The sequence below is a fragment of the Molothrus aeneus genome, chromosome 3 (assembly GCF_037042795.1).
Source record: "Molothrus aeneus isolate 106 chromosome 3, BPBGC_Maene_1.0, whole genome shotgun sequence".
Lineage (NCBI taxonomy): Eukaryota > Metazoa > Chordata > Aves > Passeriformes > Icteridae > Molothrus > Molothrus aeneus.
In genome coordinates this window covers 87,611,385-87,629,965 of record NC_089648.1, presented here as the reverse complement: position 1 = coordinate 87,629,965, position 18,581 = coordinate 87,611,385, and the positions used below count along the sequence as shown (strand labels likewise).

General features: G+C 37.7%; 1 protein-coding gene across 2 annotated transcripts in view; it reads left to right on the top strand.

Moving 5' to 3' along the window:
• BMP5 (bone morphogenetic protein 5) overlaps window positions 1-18,581 on the top strand; it is a 54,589-nt gene that overhangs the window by 27,960 nt on the left and 8,048 nt on the right. For both annotated transcript variants that reach the window (XM_066545883.1, XM_066545882.1), the window contains exons 3-4: window positions 2,113-2,261; window positions 12,556-12,753. In XM_066545883.1, coding sequence (XP_066401980.1) covers window positions 2,113-2,261; window positions 12,556-12,753 — 347 coding nt within the window. The remainder of the gene's footprint in view (window positions 1-2,112; window positions 2,262-12,555; window positions 12,754-18,581) is intronic.

Below are 18,581 nucleotides of genomic sequence, written 5' to 3'. Positions count from 1 at the left end.
TGTCTCTTTAAAGGTTATTACCTTAGCCAGATCACTGTACTTGCAGGGACACAGACAAGTATTTGAACTTTAGTTTGAGTTTTTGCTGCAGTACAAAGTAATAAAGTCACATTGAGGAAAAATTTGTCCCTCATAGGCATTTCTGGACTGGACCATTAGTAGTGCCTTATTCTGATTTGGCATGGGAAACATTGTGATTTTGAGAACATTTAGTATCAGTCCTGAATTTGGCATGGAAAGACTCTATACGAGAAAACAATTATGTATTCTAGGAGGAGAAAAGACAAGTGTGGAACTATATCACTGTGGTATTGTACTATTTTATATTCCAAACACCTTTACAGTTTTCTATTAAATCTACTGAGTGATGCAAAAGTATTTCTAAATAAAAATCTCAAAGACTATTACAGTTGGAACTTTTCAGGTTTAAAATTCTGATAAAACTGCTTATTAGAGAAAAAAAGTCGGCATTTAAGACTCCAGAGAGTACTATTTATGAGCTTGTGGTACATTGTTAATTTGTTCAGTGCTAGCATAGCAGGTCAGGCTCTTTTGAGTTGTAAGATTTTCTTCATGTTAACTCCAGAGGGGGAATGTAGGTTTTCTCCTTGTGTGGTCATTAGCACAGGTCTACTAGAATGGAAGTGATAAGAGCCCAGCAAAAAGATGATCCTTTAACAGAAGAAAAAAAAAAGGCAACTTGAAACAAAAGCCCTTTCAATTCCCTTTTTTTTTTAAATTACCCTCCTTTATAATTTCTGAGCTCTTTAACCTGATTTTGCAGATATATCTCACGGATAAGTAAACACATGCTTGTCGTAGTTCACTTGGTCTTATTTTCTTCATTATTTAGCAATCACAGTTTCAAAGGTGCACTTAATGCTTTTTTTAGTATCAGACATTCTAGGTGCATTTACTGTGTTTAGATAAGACAGGAACTTTCTAAGGTGTCGTTGTGATTAAGCATGTAAGAATACAGTGACAAGACACTAGCAATTTTAAATCCACTTTTTCACACAAAGCCTATTCTGGCTGGTTGTCCTTCCTCTTTAAGTGTGAATTCATTTTGTCTGTAAGGCAACAGTACAATTCCCAGATCTGTGTGAGCCAACTCTGGCTTTAGCTGACTTGTACAGTAAAAATTAGAATTAAACATTTTTTCTTGTATCTTACTGTTTTGACTACTGTTTATGGCATAAAAAATATGTTTCTATAACTATAGATTTAGGTTTAAAAGGTTAAATGGTGAAAACAGTTTTTAATAATGCATGCTGCTTTGTAGAAGCGTGTAAAATGAAACTGGTGAGAGTTAAATATCTTGGGTTTAGTCTGGTCATTGTAGTAAATTATTTGTAATACAGATGATGATCTGGAACCAATTGTGTCACGAGATATGTGGAAACAGAACAAATAAATGACCCATGCTAAAAATTTATTAACACAATTATACTAACTCCCCTGAGCAACCCTTCTGAATTACTGGAAGATTTCATGGGAACAAATTTGAAAATATACCAGGGAACTGAGGGTTAAAATGTAATAATTATATTATTGAATAGATATGTAATTTCTGCTTTGATATAGAGACTTATTTTCCAAACATCTGCAGTAATAGGAAACAGTCTGAACTGCCATCTATTCATGTTTTGTCATAGGATACAGCTGCCATCATATGTTATTAACAACAGATCTTTTAGCAATGCTATACCTCTGAGTTTTAGTTGAAATTGGGAAGTGATTTTGACATTTTTTGTCTTTTATGCTGAAAAGTTTATAAAAGTGAATCTTCCTGATGCATTCTAATGTTCAGAGATGAATTTTTTATACACGGCCTCAATGATGTTTTTCATGTTGTATCAGGAAGCTGTATTTTTCAGATTTTCCAGAGCTATCATTTTTACATGCTGAAGCTCATTTCAGAAAGGCCTCTTAGGGAAATACCTGCATTATACTTACCAACTACCTGTCATCTACAGCACGTTGTACCATGTCATAATGAGGATATATCAAAGGATTATTGATTTGGACTCCAAGAAGTTATTGTCAGCAAGAAAATTAGGGACAGAGCTAATAATATTTGAATGCCTTAAGTCCCTATTTTCTTTAATTTAGGGATGCAGACTTGTTCCTGTTAGACTCAAGAAAGGCTCAAGCTTCTGATGTGGGCTGGTTTGTTTTCGACATCACTGTGACCAGCAATCACTGGGTGATTAATCCACAGAACAACCTGGGCTTGCAACTCTGCGCTGAAACTGGGGATGGTAAGATCCAAACTACAGATCCCAATGCCTTGTGTGCTCTTGACAAACCTTTTTCTGGATGGGTGTTTTTTAACTTGACTGGGTGACAATTCACTGAGAGTTTGTAAGCAAATAACACTAATCTTGTCCTGCTGTTGATGTGGTGTGCAAATTTTCTAGTATTTTCAATTCTTTAGAACATTGCAATTATAAAACTAACTGAATCAAGTCAAATTCGGTTCAGGCTCCTACATACAAAATTAAGATCCATTTTAATGTTCTACTACTGATGATTACATTCAGGAAAGTCAGACAGATATGCAGAACTTCTTCTGCAAACTTCTGCAGAACTTCTTCTTGGGCTGAAGCATAGAAGAAGTTATAAAATAAACCTCAGAGCCATTCAAAAGATATAGCATCTGTTGATACTGATGTTGAAGCAAGTTTAACAATAGGGTAATGTGGGAACTGCTTTTCTTTAATTTGAAAAAAAAAAAGATTTTTTTTTAACCTTGAAATGGGTTAAAGATTTGAAATCTTGAAAATTTTAGTTAGCTGAAAATTAGAAAAAACCACTATCAAAACTGAAGTTTTGAGCTGTGGGGGTTTTAGTACAAATTTGCTGGGCTACTGCATTATTCAGAGTTATGCTCTTCATTAAATTTGAAAATGCATCTCAGTGCAAAACAATATTTTTAGAAGAAATGTTCTTTACTTAGACTTCTTTAGAAACTAATAAAAACAGACTTATATACTGTTTTTTCTGTGATGGTTCACTTAATCCATACCACTTTACAAGCAAACTCAGATTTAACTCTTTTTGTCAAAAAGCTTTTTATGTCAGAGGTCAAGGGATCTATGATGCCAGTTAATCTAAACCTTAGCTGACATAATGTTAATGAGTAGCAGAAGAAACCCTGGTGTAAGGATTAATATTTTTTTTCTTCTTTGTTCTGGCTACATTTTCTCATTGGTTTTGATCTAAATTCTCCCTCAGGCTCAGCTGGGCTGTGAACAAAGCATCTCATACTTTTTCAGCAAGTGCCCTGGCTGCTGGAGAGTTATGCAAAAACTGTCCTTTAGGCATGATGCTTAAGAAGAGAGCTGGCAGGCTTGCACCGAAGCTCATGGCCATTTCATCTGGTGTTACCGTATGGTCAGAGTACAGCCAGTGGACAAAGGGGCACCAGTGCAGAGTAGACCACGTTGCTGCCTTCACCCAGCCTCCAAAGGCACCACTCCTGAGCCTGGGCTGCATGGGGAGTAGATCTCCTAGGCAGCCTGGTTTAGTGAGGCCATTTTAAAGCTCTTACAATTCTGGGGAGGTGACACCTCCGTCAGGAATCCAAATTAGGTGGGCTGGCTTCTGGCCAGCTTTCCTGCTCCAGAATAAACTCCATCCTTGACTTTTTTTTTTTTTTTCAGGAGATTTGAACACAGAAATTGTTGAAAATTAAATATCCATGAAAGGCATTCATTAAGAAACCCTGCAACCAGCAATTTGTTGGTTCTAGCCTCAAAATTACATCCGTTTGGTAAACTACAGGAAAGTTTGTATGGGTAAAAGGAAACCTTTAGGTTAATACACTGAAGAAATTGTAAAAGAATAGCTCATGTAAATATTTCCCCTGTCCTACTCCCAAGATCGGAAAGGTGATAGATAATTTTCTATTTTAAATTCCAAAGCCACAAACAGCTTTACCTTTTGCACCTTACTTATTTGACTTATGAAGGAATTTGCCTTTTCCCTCACTTTCAATTCTCTTTTTCACTTTATTTGTACAAGGAGTCAACTTCTAGGGACTAAAGTTTTCAAAACTATAGGATAGACCTACGCTACACTACTTCAGCTTAGCACAAGCAAAATCATCCTTTCATGCTCTTACAATTTTGCTCTTAAGGCTTTGCTTATTTTTATTGGGTTGCTGTTACTTCTGGAAGCTATTAGAAACACCAGCAGTTGAATGACACATTTGTGTACAGATGGAACATGAATTTTTATACGACTCAGTGTGTAGCAGACTCGGTTCGTAACCCAGAGAACCCCACCCACCTTTCCTCCAACCAGTTCTCTGAGAGAGCTCAGGGACTGGCTCAAATCAGCTGAAAAACCTTCCCTTGGCTCAAGTGAACTTCAGGCCATGCAGGTCTGAAGAACATTTCTTCATGCCTCCAGCTGTCAGCCGAGTTTACAGGAGGCGTAGTACTTCTGTCCCCATAACTGGAGAGATATTTATGATAAAACCTGATCTATTAACCTTTCTATTGCAACAGATCATTAAACTAAATGGGATTCTGGTAAGTAAGAGGACCCCTGATTGAGTTATTCCGGTGCTACACTGGGGTCCTGGATAATCAAGTTCGTAAAAACATACTAATTTTTAGATTTATTCATACAGCCAATATGGGTAACCAATGGTTGCTGAGACTCCAGGGTGCTATTATATTGTTATCACTACCATTAAAAGTAATCTTTCTTACCATCATCTATCAGAGACATTTTTTGGCAATTACTGGTATATATTTCTTTGCATCCCTGAAGATGGTGCACAAATAATAATAACAATGTCTACATAAGGAATAAAAAGAAGTTTGTAACTAATACAAAAGAAAAGAAAATGTGTGAAAAGAAAATCTTTGGAAAAATGTCTGGTTGTTGTAATTCATATTTTCCCCCCTTTGAAAATCCTGAAAAAAGTACAAAAAGCCACATGACACTGGAATGTGTTTTATTTTTTCTTTAGGACAGTATTTGGTATCATACGTCTCATTTTAGCATGAAATGTAGACTTTTTCTCTTAATGGGACATTTTATTTTGAAAAGTAAGAATAAAGGTTTGCATGACACATATGGAAGCTGTCAACATATAATGCACTCTTTCCCTGAGGCTGTGGCAAATTAAGGATCAGGTTTTTTTGATTCTCTTTTTTAACGTATCCTCAACATTTTGCAGCATCCCCTTTTGGCTGATTCCCTGCTTTTGACACCAAAACTCTCTGTCATGATTCAAATGAGAGGTGATCTTTTTCACACTGATGGATGCACGGTTGGATGAATTGCAACATAAAATCAATACAGATGCACAAATAATTTCAAAAACTCCATGCAACCTCTTCCTGTATATATATCACATGTCTCCTAAGACTTAAAACTTGTTCTAGTGGATAAGCACCTTTGTATTAACATTTAGCATTTTTATAAGTGGACGTTAGCAGTGACCTGAACATCACTATTGCTGAAGTGGTATAAGCAGCTACAAGAGTAATCCTTTTTCTATTTATGTCATTGCTGAGGAGAACCTAGAGTTGTTTACAGAGTATGGGAGAGGGAGATAATGTGCAATGTGATTGGTGGTGATCCACACAATAAAATGGATTCCAAATACACAGCTTTCAACACAACATCCTGAGTAGCCCCACAGTCATATAGTCATGTGCCTTTTATTAGATTACTGCAGCTCTCACTTATTTTTCATCTACCAGCACACCAGAAGGGAAGAAACTGGTGTCTACTTTGAAAAAACAAAGATTAAGATTTCTGTTACCACATAGTCCAATAGAAGGTTTCTTTGAGTTTTCTTGCTTTTTGAGGTGGGCAGGAAGCCGGAACCCTCAGCTCCCTGACTCTGACTCTTCAAGTATTTTCAAGTATTTTTTTTCCCCAGAGCAAAAGCAAACTCGAAAAAAATAGGTTAATCAATCCAAGTGAAGCGTGTCGAAGGCTAATTTCCCCTTCAGCATGAATTTGGGTATGCTCTGATGTGTGTCCCCTGGAAGGGGGTTTGGTTCTTAACCCCACATGCTGCATGAAGGATTGGTGAAGTTCTTCTCCAGAGATGTTGGGGAAGAAACTAAAAAACATAGTCTCTCTTTTTTACCCTCTCTTCCTTTTAGCCTAGATCTTCCAAGGTCCCTTTCTTCAACTAAGCCTTCAGAAGGGCAGCTTTCAGTGTGGCATGGAGTGGCTGATTTGCTCTCAACAACCTGTGGCAGCACTCTGTCCTCTTCATGTACTTGGCTGTATATTTGATGTTGATTTGGCCTCACCATTACCACACTAAATGTCATTTATTTATCCCACAGCTGCCCCTAGACCACCTTGGCCATGGTAGCTATCAAGTATGCTGGAGGATGCTGCTGGGTTGTTACCTTTAAACCTCTTGATGGATCTGGTATTTACAAGGCAAAGTATGAGGAGCAATGTCGCCTCCATTACTGTCCTTATAGTGGGGAAACTTAGGAAATATGTATTTATATTGATATATATATATAGGCTTTGGCAGGCAATAGCTCTGACTAAATTCTGGGCCATCTGGAAGCCATATAGCCATGTTAGCACAGCACTGAACCTGAGCTAATACATCCTGCCCCTCAGCAGGTTTTATTAGCTTGGGCTCAAGCACTGCCTAAGTACAGCTACATTCATTTCTAGTTCAGAGCAGACTTTGGCCAAAACTGTACTAGTTTTAAATTAAACATGCTCAGCAATACTGTGGTGTGAAACAAGCTGGAAGGATGAGTGTCAGTCTCCAAAACAGGGTGATCCCATGACAGCTGCCCCCATGAGAAAGGTCCCAGGGCTGCAGTGCTGCCTTGAGGTTCTGTTGACTGTGGTGGAGCTGGCACAGGATGTAAACGCACCGGGAGCACACTCCTACCCTGAGCAGAGCGGATGATCCAGTTCCAGCAGTCTTTAATTTGCTCAGATAGGTGGAACCACAGTTTCCAGCTGGGTACAAACACTCCACATTGTGTCAGCTTGTAGCAAGTGAACACACCCTTTGTTAGTAAGGGCATACTCACTTTAAGCAGAAGGGCCAAGGAGGGAAGTGAAATGGGCTCCCACCCCTTCTCCTACCACCACTGGTGCACACTGGTCCTGGCTGTACAGCTGTGCAAATCACCCCACACCCTGCTCCCCAGACAGATGAAGGATACAGCTGCTTCTCAACACCATTAGTTTAGAGATAATGGCATTTGTGTTCTAGTCCATTCAGAAGGCTTTTATCCATTTTATTCTTTGGTGGATGACCAATTAATCTAATCTCTCCTTGTTTTATTGTCTTCCTGAACACATTTTTTAATGGTGCAGAAAAGCCCCAGGACTCCCACAAGCCACTCACAGTTTAAGTGCATTAACTTGGAAGGATAAATCAAGTACTTACAGAGCATTTTTGTGTATAATTACAACTGATTTTCTTTGTGTAAGCATATATGGTACTGCCACATTATACAGCATATTGGAGTTCCTTATGTGTTCCCAAGAAAGCTTTCTTCAAGAGCTTTATGAATACCAAAATTAACACAAAAAAGATACCAAAAATTCCTTTAAATGAACTGAGTAAAAACAACTAAATGTAAGATTTGACAAACAAAAGATGAATCTTGACTAAAGCTGTGAAGCCTAGGAAAGGCAGAGTATAGCATCCAAGACCACCCATTTGTCAGAATTCCTTAAAGCCTCCAGGGAGAAGAAGAGTTAATAAAACACATAAAGCATGTGACAAAAGCCTATTTTATGCTGTCATAGATAAATGTGTCCACCAAAGGAAAAGTTTGAGCAACAGTTTATGTAGATAATACAATAGGGACAGTAAAAAAGTACTTTAGAGTTGGAGTGTTGAGGATGTGTTATATATAGACCATCACATTGGTGTTATTAGCTTTTCTCTTGTCTTTTATTAAAATAAGCTTAGGTAGCCAAGCTCCAGCTCAATTCTTTTGTTTCAAGTCCCACTGCTCTTGAAAGTGCTGTTCGGGCATGAAAAACCATGAAAGTTTCTCTCTAATTCTGAAAACTACTGTGTCAGCTTTCATAGTCAGAGCCTATGGGCAGTTTTTTGCTCAAATATGAATTGTTATTGGACCTTGGATGCTCAGGATCTTTCTTCAAAAGGCCTTTCCTCATTTCAGATGTCACTGCCCAAAAGAAGGAAATCCTAGGTGTGGCACTGGAACTTTAATTATTTTTTTCAGCAAACTGCATTGAAATGAATTCTCAGAATGGCTAAATTTTTCATTTCTAAGTAGAAATACGTAAAATTATTACCAAAATAGCTACTGTGACCTAGCAGTAGTGGTTAATCTATAAAATCTGTTTTGTGACTTCTTGAACACTTTTGAAAGTAAATAAGTTCTTGTTTTTCATAACAAAATGAGTGGTTTGGCGCAGGCTGATGACTCAGGACAAAATAATGGATTTTGGAATTACTTATTGTGCTGTGTTGCCAGTGTAAATCTGGCTAGGATGCATAATGACTGAAAGCTCTTGCAAAATAAGTGTCTGATCAATATTTTACTTAAAATATATACTGTCTGAGGAGATAAAGCCAAGGCACAGATCTTCCTGTCATGAGCATCCACACTGGCAGTCTTGGAAAAAGTCAGCTTTCTGAATGTTATGAAAAACAAGGATATGTCTCCAGGTCAAGACTGCAAGACAGAGTATTATTGAAAGCTTGAAGGGCTCTTGCATTTCCATTTGGAGCAGCTGGAGGGGAAATGGACTTTTAAGATGGAACTTGATCAGTTCATGCAAAGGATTGTATGATATGACTTCATGTGACAGAACTGAAGCAGACAGAGTGACACAGCAAATAGCTCTGCTGTTATCAACCTGAGTGCAATTCCTACTTTGTGGGTGAAAAAATAAAAAACACAGAATTGTCAGGATTGTTGAGATAGGACCTTATTGTAAGCTGAACTTCACAGTTATTTTTGCAGCAGTGATCCCTTTATTATAAGGGGAGAGAATGTGAAAAGGCAAATAATATTCATTCAGTTCAGTCAGTCAAACCCAAACGTCCATGCAAGCTTTTATGCAAACTGCTAAGGGCACTTTACTATCAAATAGTATAAAAGCCAAAAAGAATTTTAAATGCCAAGTCAAACAAATACATCTTGCCAAAGATTCAGAATCCTATGAATAAGGACTAAGGAGTTCAGCAAATTTGAAACATAATGCTTTAAATAAGTCTTAGTCTCCAAATATACCTGCCAGTGTGTAGAGGAGATAATTGTCAGAGCAGTTTTGAGAAGTGCATGCCAAAATGCGAAGAATATAAGGGCTCTGGACTATCACTGCACAGAGTAAATCCATCTATTGTGTTTTTGGGGTTTTTCCTAGGTGTAGGGGCAATTGCCGTGGCTAAGTTCAGTGGAGGAGGCACTAGCAGACTGCTGGTTACTTGCACTTCTTTTCTTCTGAAATCTGAAAAAAATCTTTGAAATCCTCAGAATTAAAGATTTGATGGAAGGACAGAATGCAGCCCATTTTTCAGAATGCTTGACAGCATTGTTCAGAGATGCTCAAGAGAAGCAGAAAGACAAACCTCGCTGTTTTGGTTTTATGAGTTTCATCTGGCTGAAGCTCTAAGTGTAGTTAAGCAGGTCAGCCTGAGTCATTCAGCTGACTTTAGAAAGTATTGCTTTAATGCCACAGTATGGAACAACTGCATGCCCCAGAGACCTGGATTTCCAGTTGCCATTGAAGCCAAGAGTTTTCGAAATGTTTACAAGAAACGATAGCTTAAAACCACTTACAAAAATGAATGCTACAAGGGGAAATTCAGCATAGAGCAAATATTTTTTTAATGTATACTGAAATTGACACTACAAACAAAAATAAGGACTACCTAACAAGACCATGACACACACAATGGAGCTACTGCTGTGGCAGAAATCTTGATGCTTTTCAGAAGCAGAATGTTTTGAAATACCTCCTGTTCAAGAAGGGGAAATGCTTTTTAGACTGAAGACCATTTTTAAATTTTTTCTTCCTTTTTTTTATTTTAATAAAGGATAATAGAAGTTGTGTAAATGCAAAATTTCTTTTGAAAAGAAGCAACCTAAAATGGAGACAACATATGTCGTTTGAATTTCCAAACCAAACCGTTCAGAGATCCTCCACAGAAGAAATATAGTGTCTCAAGGGCAGTTTATATTTTGATTGCTTCATCTTCTGAAAGTTGCAGTTAAGCTAAGGTATATGATAAACTGAGAAAGAAAAGTTGAACAATGTACCCACAGAAGTCAATAAAAACTTTCCTCCGCACAAGAAGCAGATCCAGTGCATATACCATTCATGATTTGAACAAATGAGTCCTAAAATCTTATGCTGGCTGCTTAGGAGATCAAGCACATAAAGGAATATAGTCACATAAGCTGTTTCTCTGTGTAAAAAGGCTGTGGGTTACAGGATTAATTTTTTATAGTATATCTCTATACCCTGGATAACCAAGTAAGCCTTAACTTGTGGAATCTTAATAGCCATCTCATTGCTGAAGTCTAAAGGAAACCCAGAGGAAACTTAGTAATATTAAAAGTTATTTTAAAGGGAGTTCACATTGGTTTGAAGGATATTTTGCTTCGCACACAATATCCACCATTGTAAATTCAGGGAACCTAAATTTAAATTCAGAAAAGCTTCACACACCTTTACAATTCTCAATATATAAATCTAATAGTATTCTCCATATGTCCAGCAGTAAGGCATTAATATTTTACAGATAAAATTAAAATTCTGAAAGTCATTGGAATGAAAAGCAAAGAAAAATAGTAAAAATATTCCCTCTAGAAACGAAGGGAAATGTGGAACTTTGTGGTGAGAAGCTAGCTTGTCCATGTTGTTATGAATAGAGAATAGCATGTACAGTTTTTCATATCTGACTTGCAACAGAAGATTGGAACATATAGAAATTAATGTTACTGAATTATTTAATAGTAACTCAAACACATGAAAAAAAGAATTAAAGAAACACAAGACTAAAAAAGCATTTAAAATGAAATCAGAAGCTTCAACAAATATATTTTTCCATTGCAGTCAAAAAGGCAATTATCAAAATTGTTCAGAATATGTTGCCAATTACTCTGCTCCATAACTGCTAACTTTCTCAGTTCTTCTCTTGCCTTTGCTGGGCTCTCTGTCACTGGAAACATCTTAAACCAATTTAAAGTGCTACACCTGAATAAACATGTTGTAAAAGTGTTTATGTATTGAAGTGGGTCAGTTCAAGGTATGGTATTTGGCTGGAACTTCTAATTTCTCTTTTTACTGCAAAAGGGCTGCCAGAAGGAGGAAGTCTGAGCTGAATTAATACATTTGTTACAGTGGAAGTAGAATGGAAACTACTTTAACCACAAATCAAACTGCCTCTTTCATTTACGCCAGTGATAGAGTTTTTTAAAGAAATATAGACTCTGGCGCGCAGCCACTGTGAGTTTGTGTTTGAAAAGGAACCCTATATGCTTATTTCTATAGTGTTTACTCCTATGTTTTCAAGTTCTTTTTCAGGGTGATTGAGTTAACAGCATTATACATTTGTGAGGCAGATGCTCCTTTGTTGCCCACGTACCGAATTTTCCAGCGGGTTTAGAAGAGTGCCAAGGCGCCCCGGTGCCGCCCGGTGCGCGGTGCCCGTGCCCGGAGCCTCCCTGGCTTTAAAGGACCTCTGTGTCCCCACCCTGCACAGCTGCACAGCTTCACATGACACTGTCTCATTTTCTGACGGTTGAAGGGCTCTGCATAATACACGTACACACAAAAGTGTTTATGCTGCCAAAATAAATTCTGTTAAGAGTGAGGGTTTATTTGCTAAAATGTCACTGATGCAGTTTCAGTGACTTGTTTTGCTTTCCTTTCTTTCAGTGAGGTTTAGACCACATAATATAGTGAGGTTACCACACAGTCCTGACTGAACAAATATTTTAAAGAAATATGCACATCCCCTGGGAACAGAACCAGAGTCAATAATACACATATTTCAAACTCTCTTCTCTTGAACAACTGAATGGCTTCCTACCTTCACTGGTGAATGAACATCTGTTTGAGTAACACTGCACAATATTTATTTGTAAAGCAGAATTACATTTATTATTTACATTTCCATTTGCTACTGGTTTGCTTGGGGGATATAAAGTTCCACATCCCACTGAAACGATGCAAAATTAGAAGACCTCATTACATTATCCTTTCTATAGAAAATAGACTTTAATGGGCCTCATTTATTTTTCAGTTCTATAGATGTATATGAGACTGAATTAAAAATACTCTGTAATGAATAAGATATATAGCACACAGAGACTGCAATTTTATGAAATAAAAATTGTATCTGTAAAGCTGTTGAAACTTTTGCAAATTGCTTAGCTTTTTTGTCTTTTTAAGTTCTGTTAAACAAAATGTGGGTAGACTCCTAATCATATCAATTCAGGATTGCAGCAAATTCCTTGCTATGATTTAGTCAGCAGTTGAACTCCTGCTAGGGCTTTGGGAGAGGCAGAAGTTCACTTTTTAACTTCTAATTTCCCTTGCTTTTAGGTCGAAGTATCAATGTTAAATCTGCTGGTCTGGTAGGAAGACATGGGCCTCAGTCAAAGCAACCATTCATGGTTGCATTCTTCAAGGCAAGCGAAGTGCTTTTCCGTTCTGTCCGAGCAGCCAACAACAAGAGGAAAAATCAGAACCGCAACAAATCCAGTAGTCAACAGGAGTCCTCTAGGATGCCAAGCGCTGGGGGTAAGATAGAGCTATGATTTGCTGTCTTTTTATGGGAGGTATGGGCACCTGCTCAAATGCAATACAGTCACAACAGCTCAAAAAGGTGCTGCTCACTGGCTGAACTGCCAGAAACAGTGTTCCCGTTCCCCTTTTGTTATGTTGGCCCTGGGTGTGATCTACCTTCTGTAAGTCAGATTAATTACATGTATCATGGGCCTCAGGAGGGTGAAATGACCAAGCAGTTTAAGAAAGTCTGTGTCTGAGCTTGAAACTAAGCCTATACAGTATCCAACTGGATGATGTCTTTGCTATGCATAAGTAAAAAATAGAGGAAAAGGATTGCACCCTTACTACTTGTCTAGCAAGCCTCAGCAAAACTGCCTCAGCTGAAGAAGGCAAGATGTAACATTAAAAAGTCAATACTGGAAATGAGGAAGCTAAACCAATCTGCAAAATTGTAAACTGCTTAGTAGTTCAGACCAGCTGACAAGTAATGATATAAATATAAAATATATCCTGCTATGGAGTGAATTTGGTCCCTTACCTGAAAGATATGGACAATAGTGCACATAAAAATGTTCTTAATTGCTTTAGAGCCTGGAATAAATTTTGCTCCAGTTTTTCCTGAAACAATCCTTTCAGCTGAAGGCACAAAGTCACTTTCTAAATATTCTCACTTCTGAACAAACATCTCTACTTTTTGGGAAAAGGGTGTGAAAGTGTTTCTTTCTAGAAGCATGGCAGATTTAATAACAGCATATCAAAGCCTTAATATAAGTGCTGTTCTTAAATCCCATGGAAGTCTAAAAGTAAGCAAATCAATATTTTGTGGAAGGAATTTAACCTTGGGGTGGGACTCACCTATTTGAGGAGAAATGTTATAAGCAATATGCATTACTTATATGCGTCTCAGAACCTTGACAGAGGCAGGCTAAGACTACTCTAATACAATGAAAAAGCCTTTCCCAGATCTTTTGCAGAAGGAAAACTTTACCATAACAACCAAAAATTACTGCTAAGTTGCTAAAGAAATCAAAGAAATTATTTAAATAATTTTTCATATTCTCTGGAAAGTCTGCTGATTTTGAGAATCACATTATTTTGGGTGAAGGGATAATCACCTAAGTAAATGGTACATGCAAGATACCTAAATATAAATATCACACTTTCAGATTGAATCCTATGTATCTTGTGCATGAAAAAGTGAGAAATGAACAGATTTTTTAAGCCCCATTGATTATAACAGGAAAGCCAAAGCTCCTTGCTGCCTTAACCTGGGAAAAACACAACCTTATCACATTGTATTGACGTAAGAATTACCTCAGGGAGAGCTGCCTGTAGGTCTCAAAATACTTTTCAACCTTGTCTCTGCATCCAGTTGTTCTCCAGACCTGTTATAAAATAAGAAAATCAGAACATCTCTAGTGAAATGGGTATTAAGAAACAAATTTTCTCCTAATCTTTTAAAGGTCTACATAAGCATAGAGTACACCACTACATAGGTCAATCCATGGCAGATATCTTTCAGAAGAGATTGCAGGTCAAGAAAACCATACTGTTAAGAGAAAATCAGGTTAAGAAGCAATTGCACATGCGATTGTATCAAAATCAGAAGCATTGCCTGGAGAGGGAGGCATTAAGATATAGGCAGGCCGGAAAAGATGGCAAAGCTGAAGGTAGATAAGTGACCACAGCTTCACATAGCAACATCTGTGGCAAAACTGCTTGAGGGTGTAGTTCCTGCACTGTAGCAAGCCACATTCCATGCTCTTGCCTTGCAGTTTGCCTCAACAATCCCCATGTCACAAATAAACAAATTTGGTTGGACATCAAACCATGGGTGATCCAGAATTCTTTTAATGACTACTGCAACAATACTCTTGAAATATTGTGGATGAGAATGCTGAAGGCTACAAAGGCAATATAGGGATTCTGTCCAGATGTCACCAGCATGCAAAAAAGACGTAGAGAAAAAACCATGTTTGTTGTTGTTCTATTTCTAGAGTCTCATACTGCTGTTATCAGATTTCTAAAGTCTATACCTCTTCAGCATGTTCTTATGGCTGCAGATCTTCACAGCACAGACTCCTTCTTCTGTATGTTGCTCTTTCTCAGTTCAGGGCTCTTCTAAGGCTCTCCCTGACTGGCTAACCTGCCCCCTTTTATCCCAGTCATCTTCATTGGTCACAGCTGCAGCCCAATTAAGGACATCACAGCTGCAGCCCATCGAGGACAACCGGGACCTCCCAGGGCAAAGCCTTTATACAGATATTCAAGTACAATACATGCATCTTGCTAGGACTTAAAGGCCACCTCTACTATACATGTTCTTATTTCTCTGATCTCTGACTTTTTTCAGAATATAGTCCCTCTATATGGAGAGTCTGCTATCAGAGAAAAGCTATGCTCTTTCTCTTTTTTCCAGCCCAAGATCTAGGGGACATACTGCATCCCTTTATGTTTGTGGTGAAGGCTTATTGTCCCACTTCTCTACAGCTTCAGTAATGAGCAGAACTTCGAAAGTAAAATTCACATCTTCATATTTAAACACAAAAGTCTTTGGGAAAAAAATAATTTTGCCCATCATCTTTCTCATGGAAGATAGTCAATAGACTGTATTCAATCCTCATTCATTCCTTGAAGCAAGACACTTGACACAGTGACCAGCAAAGATAATTGTGTGATGTAGGTATTTTGTTTCTAAGCTTCTTCCATGACCTTGTATCTACAGCAAGTAAGACAGACACTGACAGTGGAAAATGCTCACTTACATAGCCAGAGGTAATGCAGCCAGGTCCAGATAGGCATGCTGTCATTCATATATGACAGACTTCTAATATTTCTCTTTCTATACATCAGTCTCAACTTTATCACAATCATGTCTTCACTTCCTCCTTGCTTATTGTTCTTTGTTTTCTCTTCCTTTTTTCCCCTTATTTTTTCTTTTTTCTTTTCTCCCTTTTCCCCTTGCTCTTGCCTTTTTTCATCTTTCTTTTGCCTCTTCCATTTTGTATTTTGCCACCCTCTTTTTCCTTTTTTAAGTTCTTGGATTTCATCAATTTGCTTTACTGTGTTCTCAGCTTGTCAAAAAGGAAAGCTCCACCAGACAACCCAGCTCTTCCCTTCCAAAGGACAAGACATTTTTAAAATTACTCATGAAGTTTCATGAAATCATAGAATGGTTTAGGTTGGAAGAGACCTGGTCTAGTGGAAATGAGGGGACTCCCTGCCCCTGGTAGGGGAGTTGGAAGTAGATGATCTTTAAGGTCACTTCCAACTAACATTCTGTGATTCTCTCATATACACAATCTCAATATAAGAGAATAAAATCTCATGTATCTATTATTATAACACCTGGGAAATTGTTGACAGACTTGGGGTCACCACCCCTGTGTTGCTAAGATCTTCAAGAGGAGATGACATCAATGCAGTGTAAAGACAGACAGAATTAAGCTTAGCATTCAAGCTCTACTTGTCTGCTATGCACAGAGGATTAAACTCTTTTATTTACCTAGTTTTATTTTTGTTGAACTATAGATAGAAGAAATAAAAATTAAAGTCCCCAAACCAAAACAAGACCAGGCAGGTTGTTTACAAAGTAAGCCACATAACTCTCCCCTAAAAAAACGCTGGCAAAATTTTAACTTTTTTAGCATTGTCTGAAAAGAGTTACAGTGTAACTGGGCACTAGAGAATAGCCACATTTAAATACTGAATAGTGACTTACACCAGGAAACTAAAAAACAAAGCTACATAATTTTTATTCATATGGAGATAAAACAAAGAAACAATACTTAAGACTAAATTTTGTGTATACTATTGATTGGTGTTACATGAACTGATTCAAAATATAGTATTTTGCAACAGTATGTATAAGCATGTTTTTATGTCTTTATTTCCCCTGAAAAAAAAATCTCATTAAATTTCTTATACATATATTTTATTGACCTCTTTCCACAGCTTTTTCTGCTATGTAGGGATTTAGATTCCACTGAGGAACAATGTTTTCTCAATCACAATAGCCTATGGTTTTGATTCTTGACAGAATAAGCATATGGGCTTTGAAGCTACAGTGTGTGAAATTGAATCCTTAGCACCAGATCTTATTATAAATGTCACATTTGATACTTATATAAAATGTTATATTACACACAACATTTGTCCTACAAGAAAGGTAGAATTCAGGGAAGGATTCAGACTTTCCCGAGTCTCACTTTCTTCGTAGGTGAATGGGTTAGATGGCTTACAGTCTGTACATGCTGGCTGTTTTATCAGGTGTTCTGGTGTGACCACACATCATCTGAACCTATATTCAGATGGCTCAGAGTATCACAACAATGATGACATCTGTGCAATGATTTACATATGTATTATTCAGATTTTCCCCTTTAAATGGAGGATGTTCTGCTACATCTTGGCCCTAAAACTTCTGTACATGTTCTTGAGTATGAAACTATCGCTGCAGAGAAAGCTGGCAAAACCACAATCTTCAGCTTTCGTTTGTTTGCCTGCTTCTGTGCTATTAAAAAAACATATTGTGGCTTTCCTGACTTTCTCATGTGCGTACTTTCCACATTTTTCAGTCACAGTTCTTTTGCAAAGTGGCTTTTATTGTATATGTATGAGTTTTAAATTCCCTCTAATAGCTGAGACAGAAAAGCTCAATATTCATCTCCTATGGGCACAGATGTTAGTGAAAATGAATATATAGAACTGTGTGAAGAGTGATCAGTGAACACAGCTCCAGTTTTTTAAATTCCTTTACTTTTAACTACCTTTACTTCTAGAGTGTGTGCAAAACCCATTGGATTGTTACATACAACTCAACACGAGGTATGACTCAGGGATTTTAGCTGTATAAAGGCATATGGATTTTTGAAAAATTGTGATGTCTTAGGGCATCCTGTCTTGCTTCCAGTTGCTTCTCCAAAAAGACATAGATATCCCATGGGATGTGGGTGTATATTTTGACCCTGCATGCCCTAGGACAACTAAAAGTATCTGAGATGGCAGCACATAACCAGCTCTATGTGGAGATCCTTTAATGGCGGTCATTGAAGGGCTAGGAAAATACCATAAGAAAGAACACAGTGTTTGTCTTTAAAAACCATGAGGATTTGAGGAATCATAGCTTAAAAAGCCCAGCTTAACATCTCTGACGCTTATCTAGTATTGCAAATGGACACATTTGTGACTTGTGGACAGCTTTTGACACAGTTTTGGGAGTCATATTGGGCCCATGTGTATTCAATAGAAAGTAGGTACACAGCCTGTTTAAAAAATAAAGAAAAAGCCTATTCAAAGAGCATGCTACCAGTAAAAGAAAAAATTGTCTGTTTTGAATGATGTCTTGTTGAGTTTCTTCTGGGTCTGGTGCAGTCCAACCTTTTATTGCTAATTTGGATGATGGAGCACTCCTCTTACATCTCATATCCTCTGTGAACTTCCAGAGAACACATTCTGTTCTATTGTCCAAGCTACTGAAAAGGATGCTACTACCAGCACTGATCCTTTAGGGACCTACCCTAGTAACCAGTGACTCTGTACCACTGACCCTGACTGTTTGGGCCCAGAAGCCTAGGCAAGTTTCCATCCATTATATTCTTACCTATCAAAATACTCTAACCTATCAAAGTTTTTGATTGGTTTGACCAATTTGACTCAAGGAATATGATGGGAGACCATATCCAAAACCTTCCTAAAAGCAAAGGGATCAACACCCAGAGCTCTTCAAAAGCCCACAAAGCTAGTCAGATCATTGCAGAAAACAGTTAGGTTGGTTAGGCACAGTTTGAACTAGTAAATTCATGCTTACTCTTCCCAAAACACCTTCTTTGTTCTTTGTG